Raw genomic sequence first — 16419 nt, 5'->3', positions numbered from 1 at the left:
GTTATCGATTTGAAACTTTTTCTGTAGCCTGCTTGGCACTAATTATTATTGCCAGACCGCTTGCAGACATCTTGCACACTCAAGGCCTAAAACTCTTCGTGGGTAAAGATACGCGCATGTCACAAAGTGCTAACAGTGAGGGCCTGCTCGCAGACTACTTCTCTTCCGCAGCCGTTTTTGGCCTCGACACGTTTTGGTTGGTAAAGGAGACTGGATTCTACGCAGTGCAACTGAGATTGCGTGACTCATCTTCATGGTTGGAAACGGTTGAAACGTCCTTTCTCTTAAGTTGTTGTGTCACACCTTAGTCACGCCAGGCCTTGCACCGTTCGAGAGTTGGAAAAGCTGGTTTTTGGCAACAACCAGACCTTTGTTCGTGAATGTCCAGCCCTCTGTTGACAAAGAAATCGAGAGGTCAAATAAACTTTGAGCTACAATAAAGCATCCACCGCTACTGTTGTTACTTTTTTCTGGCTCGTAACAATCAATTAAAAATGCAACTTACTGAATTGCTCGATTTGTCGCACAGCTTTTATAAATTGCATCTTGTTGGAGAACTGATTGAGTTTAATATCAAGATAAGCGTCCGTGCTGTAAGAGATGACACCCATCTGCAATCCGTTTGGACCAAAGTTGGTAAAGCCATTTGCCAGATCTACAATGAAGTCTTTTTCTTTGGTAAAATCATTGTCACTGATGCTTCCTGATTCGTCCATTAAGATGCCCACTTCTCCCTTACAACCTACGATTCCAAGTGCATATTTAGAATTTAAAGGAAACCGCGTCGTTTAAACCCTATCATATCATTATGGTCCCACTCGTCGATGAGTTCTCTGTATTTCTGTTTTCACTTTGACTAAAGGATTAAAGCACAGATAAAGAAGGCGTTTTTATCAAAACACATGAACCAACTTTATTTACTTACAGGAAACATATAGGGAATGGACTTCGGGTTTGGGGCATGATGTCTGCAGACCTTTGCAGCTGGGTCGGTTAATGATGGATTGCGTGACTTTGCTGGAACGCTGTCGCGTCATTCTACCACAGGTGGACGACCAGCTGCCCCATGAATTCCAAGAACATGTCACAGTAACGCAAGGACCTGCCAAGTGTAGTGTTAAGCCCGTTCAGAGTTCAAACCTTTCATATCATCTCACAAGCACATAACAGAGGTTATGTGCTCTTATATCAAAGTGTCACGGCGTTTGTTCTCAGTTTTTTTATCTTTAAAAGAAGTTCACCATGAAATTAGACTAGACTTAGTTTTACTTTAACTATTTCATTCTCTCTCCTTACACCTTTCTCCGCAACTCCTAAAATGACTCCACATATTACGGCGACGGTAATTTGTGATTACTTTCATGTTGTAACTGACAATGAAATTTATGAAGTGACATTATTCACTTCCTCAAATCAGCCGGTCAAATCTACTAACTATGGTCAAATTGGAAGAACTCTTCATACGATACTCAGAATCCTACACGTATTTTGATTGGTTCTTACTTATGATTTTATAGAGGACAGATTAAATTGATAATGTCACCATTAACAACATTTTGTTTTTCAATCATATAAAACAAGTAGAGTCCCTGCTGCCGTGGCTCTGTTCTGTAGTAGATGACAGAAGGGTCCAAATGGGGCAAGAACATCAATGATTCGGCTGCGCTTCGTGTTTCACTTTTTCGTTCTTGCCACGTTTTGACATCATGTACGATCTAGTACTGAACAGACACGCGACAACATGGAGTATATTTGTTAACCCTTAAATTCCCAAGATCTGATTATGAATTCTCCCCTCTAGCTGCTACACATTTTCTTGTAAATTAGTTACGAGAAGTTGGTGTTCAATTAAGGTAACAATTTCTACCTGATGAGTTTTAATATTCTCGTCACCCGTTTACTGAATAATGTATGGGTATTAAAGTGGAGAAGTTACAAGTTAATCACTTCTGGGAGTTTAAGGGTTAAATAAATGAAATACAATAGACCACTTTCATAAATGGCTGCTGGATTAATATTTTTTTGTTTAAATTTAAACTTGCCTAGGTGGCCTCGTTCTCCACTACAAAATTCAAAAGAACACATTATCTAAAGCGAGACCACCTAGGCAAATTTAAGTTTAAACAGAAGAACATTAATCCGGCAGCCATTTATGAAAGTGCTCTATTAAGCGCTTAACTTACAGTTGGTAGTCTTTTGTTCAGCCAGTTGTCTATCGCACGTGACTTTCAGCCCTGAGCAACCTCCCTGTCTCTTGATGTAATGTTCATTGACTTTGCTTAATGTTCGGGTGCGTCGCATGGCGACACCACAACTAGCAGACCATGCACTCCACTGTCTGTAATCACAGGTCACGTAACGACAATTATACGCTGCAAAACAAACAATGGAACAGAAACTCAGCATTTTTACTATTCCTTCACACTCGTAATACAAATTCGCCGACTGCGTCGAGTCTAATCCGACCTGTGCAAACCTCCTTGCTAATTCACACAAAAGATGAGATGTTCATTGCCTTGTCACGAGCGTGGGTAAAAAAGAATAATCCTGAGTCCTTTTGAGAAATCGATGCACAGACTTCCGATTCCGTGCTCCCATGTTCTACCAATGAGTTACGGAAACTGCAAGGTGAGCTAAACCACTTCTAGGATTATATCTGACACGCGCCCTGCATACAGCATTGCGGACGTTTCGCCTGAGTCGTGACGCTAGAAACCAGTGCGCCAACGTCTTAGGTCGTTTCCTCAATCAATGTCTCAGTTCAGTTCGCTAACGTCCTATATGTTGTTTCTCTAACGCTTCGGGTTATTGAAATGGTCTCTTTTTAGCTTTGTTTTCAGTTTTTAATGAAACGACTCAACTCCCCCACGACTTTTCAGTAGATTAGAAGTCGATCAAGTTTTTTTTTTCCGATGGAATCACTAAACGTTTTGTAATACGTTAGGGAAACGACCGATGGCTTAAGCAAACTGCACTAAGAAGTTGGCGAAACGACCTGGAACGTTAGTGAAATGGCCGTTAACGAAACGACTCGTTAGCAAAACGACCGATTAATTACCTACAAACCGCTAAGATCAACAACTTCGAAACTGTCATGTCCACACGTGAATAGACACGGAACGTGAGAAAAAAACTCACTTGAACATGATGACGATGTAATGGAGCCGATCAGATTTCTCAACTGTTCCATGTTCTGAACGGAGAACACGTGTGTAGAAGAAGGAGACGACGCCATAAACTTCAGTTCGTTTGCATTTGTTCCACGTCCCACACCGATAGAGATGATGTTCACTGAGTCGTCCTTAAGTTTCTTGATTGGATCTCTTATAGTGGCCATTCCTCCCGTACTCTGGCCGTCTGTGATGATCACTAATACCTATAATAATGGGAATTTTGTATAAATTTCGGTATCTGAGCAACTGCGTACCTACCCCTCCCCTAAGCTAACAACAGTCAGCTTATAACTAGTTAGGGTTAATGTTGGGTTAGGGGAAGGGTGGGTGCGCAGTTGCTCAGATAGCTTAGGGTTGGGGTTGTACTCTGGCCGTCTGTGAAGATCCCTAATACCTATAATGACGAGAATTTTGTATCACTGTCAGTGTCTGTGCGGTTCTAGATCACAACATTTTTCTTTTTTTTTTTTAAATAAAACAAATCGATTGCATGTTACCGTGTGTCTATTCTGCAATAGCTCATAGAAGATGTCAAAATGTGGTAAAAATATCAGTGACGCAATCAGCTGCGCCTCGTATGCGAATGTGTTGTTATAACATAACTAAAGTAAAGCGCGCGCTCTGAATGGTCAATTCAGCGTCCACCATTTGCCCATGGGTGTAAGCTGCTGACGTGAGCAAATGTAAAGACTAGTTTTCCCCGCGCGTTTGTTTTTTCTGGTCAAGTAAGATTTGTTAAATAAAAGAAAACTCTTTTGCTACATTGTATCAATGTTATGTTATAAAACGAATGGTAAACGCCACAGTGTACCGCTATTGAGCTATGGATGCGCTTGGGAGGCTTGCCAAGCACTCAAGAAGCTAGAGTCGCTCTCGGCTATCGCCTCCCGCCTCCCGCGATTCTTACGCTTCTTTCGTGCTTAGCAACCTCCCGCGTGCATCCATAACTCATCCATAATGAACGCTGTGGTGTTTACCATTTGTTAATTCTTACCACGTTTTGATTGTCAACTATGATCCGGAACTGAACAAATGCACAGAAGCATGGAATCTATGGAATCTGGTTATAACTTGTGATCTTCTACTATATACCTTGCGAATTTTCTTTCGTCAAATGCGAGTAATTTTCTTAACCACAAAAAGCCTGAATTTCCAGAAAAATCTGATGATTCTCGCAAACTACCGACGTTTCGACGGATTGCAAAGATTGCCGCATGTTGTGCAAAGCAGCGCCAAATCTGAGGGTCGTCTTGAAACTTGAAACAAGACCTTTTAAACTATCATCATTATCATTATTACAATTATCAGTGTTAATTATTTAATTATCATTGTCTAGACAAAGGAGACAGAAATTTATAGCTACCCTTGCAACATTTCCCCGTGCACCTTTGGAAGAAGTGAACAGTTGAGAGTAAGCAAGTTTTAAGGCTTTTCCAGTGTATGTCCATCCACCTAGAAAATAACAAAAAAATGTTTAAAACAATTGAATTCAGGTCAGAATTGTTCTTAACTGGTTGATTACTTGTTTCCTTCATTTAAAAATTGTGATAATTCACTTTGATCGAAAAGAAAATACTCATTTATCTTGATCTGCACAACAACCTTCATCCCATTCATTAATTCTTTCTGCACTCCCAAGATTTCTCTAGTAATTCTCCATACCTTCTAGGATACATTGCTTATAATTTTAGTTCTGAGAATTTAATATTGGATCAAATGATAATCCCTGAATTTATATTCTTTTACATTCTCATCACTTGTCTGCTGGACATTGTTTCGATATTGTGAGGAGGAAGCATGTTTTGAAAACTGCCGAGAGTGATGCATGTCAATGCATTGTGTCGCAATCCTATGCTGTTTCACACATGGTTGTCCAGGGTTAACTTGTGCATTTGAGGCTTAATAATGAAGTACTCATCAGCAAAATCCAGTACCTTGATATTTTATGTTATTGACTCCACTCTGAAAGGATGAAACAGAGCTGTACTTATTAAGCATGATATCCAGTTGTGCATGGGTGCTGAAGGTGATGACACCAAACTGAGTGGCTCTAGGGCCGACTTGAAAGTGACCAGCCAGACTTTTGACAAAGTTCTTCTCCCGCTCAAACTCAGGTGCCTTGACGCTACCAGATTCATCCATCAAAATACCAATATCAACCTTGCAAACTGAAAAAGATCTTCCTTTGTTAAACTCTAGATGACTTGAAATGATAGGAAATTCAAAATCTTTTTGTTCACCTTGATTTCAGAAAACTTAACTAAATTTCTGAAGGATGAATTTGAAAAAGCCCATTTGAATACTGATCAAACTGTTCACATTCACAACCTATCATAACAAAATTTGTACTTTGTTAGGAAAATTAATTGTACCAGACAAAAAGAGTTATGACTTAATTCAGTTAGATTTAAAATTTCATGACATAGAAAATTTGTCTGCACTATTTCTTACCCTTTATACACCCATAGAGCTCCATTCTTAATGATATGTGCCCATTCCATGATCTGGGATGAAGTCGCAGAAAGCGACCTTCAATGCTAGGTGAAATGGTGTGTTTAACAACAGAATTTCGGTCTGTATTTCCACCAAATACCTGGAAAGGTTAGAAAAGAAATGACACTTTCCTTTTTTATTCAACCCAGGCCAAAGATGATAAGTGCAATAACTAAAATAACATCATTTTTATTTAAAGATTTAAACAAATTTACAAAAATTTTCCATATTGCCTGTTAGCCATTGGAAATAAAAAAATCTTCATGTACTATGACAAGTTCTGGGCTAAATTCAGGTACTTTGCCCTATTTTTCATTCAGACATGAAAAATTTTCTTGTTTTACTTTACGCAATTCTCCTACTGTTTCATTTCTTCATAAAAACCCTGTTTCATGGATAGAATTTTTCCACCTGTTGCTAAAGCAAAATTATAGACATCTTTATTTATACAGAATAGCCCCTTCAGTGTAGTAAACACTGGTATCAACGGGGGTTCTATTAACCACCCATCCCACCCCAAGGGAGGACATCCATCACACAGTAATCTCGTGTGTGGGAAATTAATGCTTCCTGCCCCTAACCCTGCTGGAGACGAGACCTCCATTTATTCGTCCCTATCCGAGAAGAATAGAATATCTAACCATTTCTTGATGTTATAGAAAGGTAGCATATTCTTCTCAATTATTTTTAGACCCTGAGCGTTGGTCCGGCCGGGGCTCGAACCCTCGACCTCCCACACAACAGTCCAGCGGTCTATCCATTGAGCTAACCGGGAGGCGGTTACCTCAATGTAGCTCAATATAGTGATGTAAAATATCATAAAAAATTTCTTTTCTAGGTGATGAGCTAATCCAGTGATTATTATTTTAACCCTTTACGTCCTAGCATCAGTAGGCATACTCTACAGAATGTTCTCCATACTTAGTTCTTATTAACCGAGCGGGAGGTCTGTATGGGAGAATCTTGACCGAGGTCGCCAGTACAGACCGAACACAGTGAGGTCTGTAGCAGCGACCGAAGTCAAGATTCTCCCATACAGACCGACCTTGCTCGGTTAATAAGATGTTTATTATATGGCTGTGTCTTATATGCCAATTTTTTACATTCTTTGTACCTTTTTTTTTCTTGACCGGTCTAGATGCTAATCAAATTCGTGAATTCGGTAGTTCCCACTCCTTGTGAGACACAGCCATGTATAAATAGGCCATTTTACAGTTGTGCACTTAGTTGCCAAGCCTTTGATTCAGAGTGAGGCTAAAGATGACCTTGTTGTGATAGAGACCTCTATCTAGTTAACATGATAACAAAGTGATTTACATTTGAAAGGCAGTAAGGTTTGTATCATAACAAGGTCATCCCTAGCCTCACTCCTGTTCAAAGGCTTGGCAACCAAGCACACAACTGTAAAATGAACTATTTTCTGAGAGGTGCTGACTTGGAGATTTTTTTAAATTCAAGAGTTTCGTTAGTGATCATTTCCTTTATTGTTATAACCTTAACATGTGACTCAGGGGTGATAATGTAAAGAGAAATTGCTAGTTTCACTCTTAAGAGTTAAAGGGTTAATACAAGGACAAATTACACAAAAAACTAAGTTAAACTTGAGTGAGTAATTGGATACAATAAATTTTTACTCTAACCTTTGGACGCCCTCCGAATCTATAAACTGAGTACTTTTTGCCATCTTCACTGTAGGATAAGGTGTAACTTTTAACCCAGTGATTATAGTCAGCTCTTCCCTGTGTGGCAATCCCTGTAATTTGGACTGGACTATGGAATGATACCTGAAAAAAGATGAAAATGATGATGATGATGAGGTTAAGACAGTAATTATGATAGTCATAATAATAACGATGATGATTTCACTTCTTAGGAGTGAAAAAAATCTAGGCATTGCAATCATAGCAAATCTCTTGGGTAAGCATCAGAATGAAACTTATAACTTAATATTAGTCCGGCTTTTTTAATAGCTGAAAGACCCAGCACTGGTGGGTTTCATATTTTTGTTGGCATTTTGGTGGGAAAGGAAAAAATCACTATGCAGGAGTTTGTACCACTTCATTTTCTTTCATGCATTATACATTCGACTTAGCATGAAAATACTGATTGGTCGAGAGGGATTCTATCCATACACATATATTTTTAATAGCATGTGAAGTTAACAAGGTAAATGCAATATCTCCAGGGGATATTGCATTAATTATGATCAAAGTCGGCCTGGTTTCGAAGCTACTCTTCCGTATTGTGTTCTCAAACTCAGAGAGAAGTGTCTTCAGTTTTCGCAGATTGTTACCAGAACGTTAGCCCTTCGTCAGAGCCCATTCGCTCTGACGAAGGGCTAACGCTCGAAACGTCAGCTTTTTAACTCTTTACGGTGGCCAGTTTGCAATTTCAACATAGTTGATATTACCAAATCATAATTGAGAAGGCTGGAAGCGAGTTGTGGCGTCAGCTTTGCAGCCGCCTTTTTTGGGCGTGAAACGATTAGCGCAGCACACACTACCAAAAATGCCACCTCTTCTAAGCATTTTGAAAACTTCAATACGAGATTGGTTTTGTTTTAGAAACAATTTACTCAGGAAAAAGAAAGAGAAATGTGGAAAGGTAAGACTGGAAAGTGAATTTTAAAAATAGTCTAACCCAAACCCGAACCAATTTCTCGGCCTGAAAGCATTTAATTTTCCCTGAATGAGTTTCAACAAATGCATGTGTCATCGCAGCTCATATTTCCTTAGCCGTACTGCAGAAGTTCACGTGCAAATTTTGTTTCACGTTACATTATAGCTACATTTATGGGATAAATTTAAAGTTTCTTCGTTACACTTTTCAAGATTTTGTTCCCAGTGAAAACGTAAAATTCGCAAAGAATTTGAGTGTACTTTCATGTTAACAAGAAACTAAAATTACATTGTTTAATCGACTTTCGCCCCTCAGCCCTCCCAAAAAAGCAGCCCGCATATTCAGCAGTGTGAATAACAGTGAAGGAAGCTAGTCAAATTGTAAATTGGTTCGTAAGCCAAAAAAAAAGTTCGTTGTTTTAGGAAGAAAGGTAACCTATGAGTATCTCAAAATAGCTAATTCTGTAGATGAATACACTTCGCCGAATTTGCTCTTCTGAGTCTCTCTCATTACAGCGTTATTTTGGAGCATTCATGACATGATTGGCCACCACGCCTTCTCGTTATCTTGCGTAAATGCCCAGCCGTTGTCTAATGCCTAAAAGCAATAACTTAACGGAAAACGAGTTCAACTTTAGTTCTCTTCAGCTTCTTCTCCCCCCCTTCCCCCCCGCCTTCCCTCATTTGGAACGCTTACGCTCACCTGCAACCTAGCTTACAGTCTTTATAGCTTTCAAGTAACATGCATGGATTTAAGCTTAAGTTGTAATATAAACCTTTTTTCATTTTGGAATATTTATAAAGGGTAAGTATTGGTCTATGTGAGCCCTTGAATATTTTATCATCTCCTGTCTAACCTCAATCCACTGATAAAAGTTGTTTGTCCTGGCACTCCACGCTCCCACGAAGCTGTATTGTCTCGGCATATACAACCTTGCTCTCCATGCGGCATATCTTTGGGCATCCAATGCAGATGAAGCCTTTATTTGACTGTTCGTTATCCATCCGCTTTGCAGACCAAGGGGCTTATCACAACCTGTATATATTGGACGACACAAACGAGGTTTCAGGAGAAAAAAAAATTTAACCAATTTAAAAGCTTCTTTGTTTGAAGCACTGACCGTAGTCCGCGGCAGATTTGTGCCACAAAGACGACAGTGTCTCGAGATATGAAATGTGTTCATCATTGCTATTAGCCTGATCTGAAATTCACAATGTAAGCTTTCTAAGGTCCAATAAATAATTTTCCTTTTATTCTTAATTGCCCGGCCACAACGTATAGTTAAAATTTATGGTTTACGCAATACTCCGATGGATCTGGACCAAGGGAATCCGCCTTGTAGTTTGCACACTAACAGACTTTCAACATCCGTGCACTCGAACAAAAACCTCGTGCACTCGATTAGAATTTAGACAGATTGAAAGCAAATTTTTTCTAGTTTTTAAAAATATTTTTTTCAGGAATCAAAAAAATGTTATATACCTGAAAACCTCAATTAAAGAGAGGTTACTCCTCAATCGAGCGCTTCGCAACAAGCACCTCCACCCGACTTTTCATCTGAATTTTTCTGTCTCGTCATCGCGACCGCCATCAATTCTTTGCTCAATGTGTGCAATAGCTTGTCTTCTGTAAATTTGCAAAGTTTTATGGGATATGGCCAGGGAACAAAGTTGCTAGGGCTCGAATAAAGTAATAATGGGTTTTTTCGAGGTCCCACTACGACACCTATTGGTGACGTCATCAAGTATCCAGAGATGGCTATGACCCGGACTGTTAACTGTTTAGAAATTTCAAATTCTCATATTTTTTAAGCTAAAATTGCGCAACGAAGTTATTTTTCGAGAATAAAGGTTTTATTTAAAAGGAAAAGAGGGGTAAGGCTGCTGGATCATTTACCACTTACTTCCGCCAAACATTGGTTTTTCTCCAAAGTACGTGATACGTCTTCTACAATAAAAGCTGCGGGCATTTCTGTTACTTGGACCAATCCATTTAGCGCCTGACGCTATTGCGTTCACTCTTGCACCGCCATTGTTTCCAGCGTGAATCGTTGCAGCAGGCCAGTTGCTGTCATCAAATGCTGTGGTTTGCCAGCTTCGTATGGCATGAGTGGTGCATTTCCACTCGTTGTCGGTAACAATGCCATTTGCAAACGAAGCGATGAGCCCTGACGAGCCCCCTCTGTTTTTCACATAAATGGCAACCACCTCAAGATCTTCCCGGAAAAAGAAGCTGAAAAAAGAGCATTAGCTTGTGATAGATCAAGAACTGAAATCAAATGAATGGTGAGATTGCAAGTGCGGGAACGCATATATTCTCGAAGAACAAAAGGAAAGGGTCACAGAACGCTATTTCATGTGTGCTCGACTCAAACGTTTGTTTCTTTTTTCAAGAACAGCAATCATAAGATCCAAAATTGAAAGTAAAACTCCCGTGTTCTTTTTCAAAGAACTTCCAAGAAAAATAAAAAATGGAACGCTGTGATTTCCGAGATAAAAGAGAGAATTCATTTGCCTTCACATCCCGACTGAAAAGATCAGTGGTAAACGCAGGGTAATAATTATTTTTTGACTTCATGCACAATCTTTTATTGCAGAAAGATTTGCTAAAAGAATAACCATAATGAATGAAGCAAAGATCGTAATAATAAATTGGTACCTCTGTGGAACGTTCCAACGGCCATTATCAGTCCCTAGATATCTTCCATTTGCGTAAATCCAAGCTTGATCATCTCCAGTAATCTTACCTTCTAGCCCTGTTGAAAGTCACCAACACTTGTCTCACGCAGTATCAGTTTTCAGTTTATGGATGCTTTTCTCGTTATGGTTTAATTAAGATGACTGCCCCCTTTGAGCTACTAAAATTCATAATCTCTTCCCCAGTCGCGATTCAACTGAGATATGGCTCTTGGACAGCTTTTTAAATCTTACCTTTACAGTATCCATATTTTCTATCTTTATCATAGCTGGGCGACAGAGAGCACCACTTGGAGTTAGCCCTGATTGAGACACATGAGTCGTAAGTTTTTCCTCTATACGTGAAAGGAAAAACACAGCATTTGTTGTTCGTCGTCTTCATTCTGCACATGGCTACAATAAAATGATATGCAAAGGTGGTTTTAAACAGAGCTTGGTTGCTAACGAAAATATAATCCATTTGACTGTACGTTTCACTCTAAGAATCAAATTATTCCACTATATGTGAAACAAACATTATGGACAGTCTTAAACAGACGTGAATTTGTTGCAGCTGCACGCTTCTTTGCCTCCATTCTCTATGTGGCGGACATCGCTCTAACTTGGGGTAACTAGTTGGAAAGCACACAAGAAGCTAGAGTTGCCTTAGGCCAGGCCTCGAGCAGTTCTTACGCATTTTCTGTTTTCTCTGAATGAATCTTCAAGCGTGCCCTCTGAGTGCTCCAAATCGAGATGAACGCACTGACACAGACGCTTGAACCAATTTTTCATCCGGCATAAAATTGTATTTTTGAAATATTTGAATTCCTGTTTGGAGTTACCAATTCGGAGTCCACCCGAGCTATATGCTGTAAAGTTTAAACGAGTATCTTTTCTTTATTTCTTGATTCTCCTCAATAGGCTAATCCGAGCATGTTTAGTGGTGTATAGTTGAACACGAAGGGAAGTTCCTTAGCAAAACGATACGCGCTTTGTGGAAAGTTTATCAACGTAAGAATAAACTTGTGGGTAAGTGAGCTTACTTCCCACAAGTTAATGTTCAGTGTCAATTTATGTAAGGGGCCGGAGACATTCATTGGTTACGAATACCGACGTGAAAGCTATTCTTAATGCATGTGAAATAGCTGATCGGCATTCATAATTGTCACCATAAGCTATGAGTTTACTCCAACCTTGGCCTTCCTCATTTGTATCAGTATCTTGTATAGTAAAGGTACAACGAAAAAAAGCTCTAAGTGTTTTCGTGGAGAAGTCTTTACGTCATTAAAGGCGATGTAAGAAAGTTCAAATCGCTACTGATTCACGTCTTTGTCAAGATGATTTCCATGGAGCCGTAGAAGAAGTTATGAGTGGTAATCGGGGAAAAAGCAAAATTATTAATTAGTCTTTGTCCAGTTGTCACTGTCTAGTTTCTGTTATTTGCATTGTTCACATGGAGATTGACACGAAGCTCAGCATCAAAACAAATACTACCGATACAAAGAAACTGAGACTGACTCCTCAATAGGGGAGAATTAAGAGTTCTTACCTCCATCCTCGGCTATGGTTAAACTGTTGTTTAAAGAGAAAGGGAAAAAGAATGTTAACAAGTCTGATGAGAAAAAAAAAATAGAGAAAGATACTCGTTTGGATCTAAAAAAAGAAAATTGGAAAAAGTTACGGACAATGATTTGGTACAAGTGTGAAAAGTACCAAGCTAGAAAAAAATTCTCAAACGATCTTTTGAACGGCAATGGGTCGAGACCTACCATAGACCCCGTTTCTACAAGCTTTGCTGTCTAAAGGGCATAGGTTCCTTTTCCGAGTCAGGTCAGAACATTTTGTCCAGGATATCACCACTATGATTTTTAGTAAATCGATCAAAGGGAAAAGTTCTTTTATCAGAAAGCGATAGAAAAAATAAAGAGCTATGAAAATGGTTGTTTAACATTCGATAAATAGATACTCAACTTCTTTGGAGATACTGGACAACTTTGTCCCAAGCGCAAGATCAAGAGCATCGTGAAAAGTACTATTCTTAGGGAAAGTAAAGTCTTTGCAACCGTATACCCAATTCTGTTTAGTCTGTCATTTAAGCCGATAATTTTGCGTTTACATTTTACAAAAAATTTTACCACTCTGAACAAAGTTATTCTCCTCCTTCCTAGCAAGAGAGAAAAAGGCTTTGAGGACGAAGAAATAGAGTTAAGTGAAATAAACTGGTTCTTCCAATATTCTTTACTTACCGACAATTAAGCGCGATAAAGAGCAGGATTATTGCTGTGATGAGCATACTGGCGGCATGAGAGTTGATGAAAGTGAAATAGGAAGGTTACACACCGGAGCAAGTGGTTTTCAATATTACTTATTCAAAGAGTATGTCAGACTGATGGAGGTCAATTTATGAGATAACTTACCACACACAAACAGAAACGCAATTACATAGGGGTTTAAATTCGTTAAAATGGTTGTTTGCTTAGTTTGTTTGGTAACAATCGCGTTTGCGATTCTATTCATAGGATGTCAAAATGGACTGGCGAATCATCTTTACATGTTAGTTTTGCGCAACAGTTGTCCTCTCGTATGTGTGACCAGAAATGACGCGGCACTGAAACATAGCTCTGTTCAAATAAGAGAGCGTCGCACCTGTATACACCGTTCTGGTTGCGATCTGAAATCAAATTTAACAAAGAAACCAGCACGTCTTTTGTTTCATCCATCATACACATTCGTTATCGTCATCTTGGTATTTTGAAATTAAGTCACGTACTAATTCAATTTTAGAGATGAAATTGAGGCATGAAAAAGAAAAAACTAAATCAAAAACTAAGATATGTTCAAATGTTTCTATCATTACCAATTCAGGTCACCGTAAAGCTTCCTGTAACAATTTTTCAAAAACAAAATTATACTTCCGACCGGTGAATTTTAATCCTGCTAGGAAATTTTTTCCTTTATTTAAGAATTTATGCCGGTCGACCGAGTAGGCGAATTGTTTACCACACTCTTATTTTCCAATTTGAAGTGTTTTATAGTCAGTGTTCAAATATCAAGCAACCAAGAAGTAAATTCTACTCCTTTAAATCGATTTTATTACCATTTGTAGCAAAACGGACTGTTTTACGAGGTTACAATTTCATCAAAACACTGCAATTCAGAATTTAGCAGTCACTTTACCTTTTTAATAATGTCGTGTATCAGGTTGGAAAATAATGAATTATTAACTTTTTTGAGGCGAGTAAATCTCGGCTTCCATTTCTATCTTTTGTCAATAAAGGCAAACCAAAAAAATTGGTCTTGCTTTTCAAATTTGTCATCTTAACTCTGGGAGAATCAGTGGTCGGTTGGAAAGGCTTTGTTATGAAGGGGAAAATGGCTGAAAGTCAGGCAAGATGGAGAAGTGAACAAAAATAATTGGGAGAAAACAGGAGTTTCTATAATGGATTCTTTCTTTCTCTTATTTGAAGCTATTAGCACATGAATACTACAGTAATTGTGATTTCGTGTATTATAAACTTTACAACAGATTTGGACAAAGAAATCTACTTTCTGGAAAAGGCCATTTTGGTAAAGAACAAAACAGAATTAAAACAACTGACTACTTATTTGAATGACAAAATCACCTCTTTTGTTGCTAAGTTATCAAACAAGTTTCATAATTATTTCTTTAAGAATATCATTGTAACGCCAGGTTCGCGGCGACTTTAGGAGAGCCAAAAGTCACTTGTCAAAAACTTATTGCGTTGAACTTTGCGTGCGGAAAATGGTTACTGGTCGAATAAGGCCAGAGATCACGGAAAATCAGCTGTGATTAACGATAATTTATTTACGATAATCGTACGTAAAACAGCGGTTCCCGCTTGCACTCTTACTGACCAAAGGTGACTTAGTTTAATTTACTGAAAACCTGTATGCTAGCTCTGTAAAGCTGAACTAGACCTACTGAAAAAAGGCCGCTTACAACATCTATATATGTCCACGTGTTAAAGCTTTTGACGTAATTGCTAAGTAAACAAAATTGATCAATTGGCGAAGAGAAATTACGATAATCATTAAATAGAGTGGCCTCGATTTAACGTTTATAGAAATCATTGCTGGTATAAACCATTCCCATCAGTCATTCAGACAAAATAAAAATGAAATATTTAGTCTGAAACATAAGCTAGACCTTTAAGAACAATGTTATTCTTTTCATGTATGCAATGTGGAAAGAGAAATCATGTCAAGTCACGTTTCTGAAAAGAAATTTATTGACAACACAATGAAATACCAATCTCTTCAAAGAAAGTTTTAGACTAAGAAGCTAAACTCTATCTTTTTCTGTACATCCTACCCAGTACCTCCTTATTTGAATGTCACTTTCACACTTTTCACACTTTTCACACTCGAGAGATCTGATTGTAAATTCTCCTGTCTAGTTGTTACAAATTTCCTTTTTAGTTAGTTACAAGATTTTCGTGTTGGATCAATATAGGTCCCCACTCTAACTTATAAGTGAAATAAACTGGTTATTCCAATATTCTTTACTTACCGACAATTAAGCGCGATAAAGAGCAGGATTATTGCTGTGATGGGCATACTGGCGGCATGAGAGTTGATGAAAGTGAAATAGGAAGGTTACACACCGGAGCAAGTGGTTTTCAATATTACTTATTCAAAGAGTAGGTCCGACTGATAAAGGTTAATTTATGATATAACTTACCACGAGATACAATGCAATATATGAAGTTCATATATTGTGTACTGCGGTATTAGATACATATGATGCACGATCCTCGCAGTAGATAGCGCTATTTAAGCAATAGCGAAAATCAGACCTGAAAAAAATCAGGCCTGTACGGGACTCGAACCACTGACCTCTGCGATACTAGTGCAGCGCTCTACCAATTGAGCTAACAAGCCAACTGGGAGCAGGCCGTTAAGTTGATTCGTAATAAACCCGTGAAAGTGATAAATGAGATACAATGCAATATATGAAGTTCATATATTGTGTACTGCGGTATTAGATACATATGATGCACGATCCTCGCAGTAGATAGCGCTATTTAAGCAATAGCGAAAATCAGACCTGAAAAAAAATCAGGCCTGTACGGGATTCGAACCACTGACCTCTGCGATACTAGTGCAGCGCTCTACCAATTGAGCTAACAAGCCAACTGGGAGCAGGCCGTTAAGTTGATTTGTAATAAACCCGTGAAAGTGATAAATGAGATACAATGCAATATATGAAGTTCATATATTGTGTACTGCGGTATTAGATATATATGATGCACGATCCTCGCAGTAGATAGCGCTATTTAAGCAATAGCGAAAATCAGACCTGAAAAAAATCAGGCCTGTACGGGATTCGAACCACTGACCTCTGCGATACTAGTGCAGCGCTCTACCAATTGAGCTAACAAGCCAACTGGGAGCAGGCCGTTAAGTTGATTCGTAATAAACCCGTGAAAGTGATAAAT

General features: G+C 38.7%; 1 protein-coding gene across 2 annotated transcripts in view; it reads right to left on the bottom strand.

Moving 5' to 3' along the window:
* Positions 1 to 16380, bottom strand: part of LOC111323994 (uncharacterized) — a 29997-nt gene extending 13617 nt beyond the window's left edge. Inside the window, exons 1-15 of one of the 2 annotated variants that reach the window (XM_088737344.1) lie at positions 15492 to 16380; positions 12510 to 12532; positions 11216 to 11374; positions 10944 to 11040; positions 10189 to 10517; positions 9142 to 9320; positions 7307 to 7450; positions 5625 to 5766; positions 5108 to 5341; positions 4537 to 4625; positions 3139 to 3376; positions 2184 to 2372; positions 926 to 1102; positions 506 to 742; positions 304 to 392 (exon numbers count right to left, since the gene is read on the bottom strand). In XM_088737344.1, coding sequence (XP_088593470.1) covers positions 304 to 392; positions 506 to 742; positions 926 to 1102; positions 2184 to 2372; positions 3139 to 3376; positions 4537 to 4625; positions 5108 to 5341; positions 5625 to 5766; positions 7307 to 7450; positions 9142 to 9320; positions 10189 to 10517; positions 10944 to 11040; positions 11216 to 11374; positions 12510 to 12532; positions 15492 to 15538 — 2373 coding nt within the window. In that variant the 5' untranslated portion in view covers positions 15539 to 16380. Of the gene's footprint in view, positions 1 to 303; positions 393 to 505; positions 743 to 925; positions 1103 to 2183; positions 2373 to 3138; positions 3377 to 4536; positions 4626 to 5107; positions 5342 to 5624; positions 5767 to 7306; positions 7451 to 9141; positions 9321 to 10188; positions 10518 to 10943; positions 11041 to 11215; positions 11375 to 12509; positions 12533 to 13206; positions 13361 to 15491 lie in introns of those variants that run through there. The other variant, XM_022927457.2, reaches the window with a different exon arrangement.
* Between the last annotated feature and the right edge of the window lie 39 nt (positions 16381 to 16419).

The sequence above is a fragment of the Stylophora pistillata genome, chromosome 11, assembly GCF_964205215.1.
Source record: "Stylophora pistillata chromosome 11, jaStyPist1.2, whole genome shotgun sequence".
NCBI classification, from domain to species: domain Eukaryota; kingdom Metazoa; phylum Cnidaria; class Anthozoa; order Scleractinia; family Pocilloporidae; genus Stylophora; species Stylophora pistillata.
Note: the sequence above shows the minus strand (reverse complement) of the source record. Positions and strands in the feature narration are given on the sequence as shown.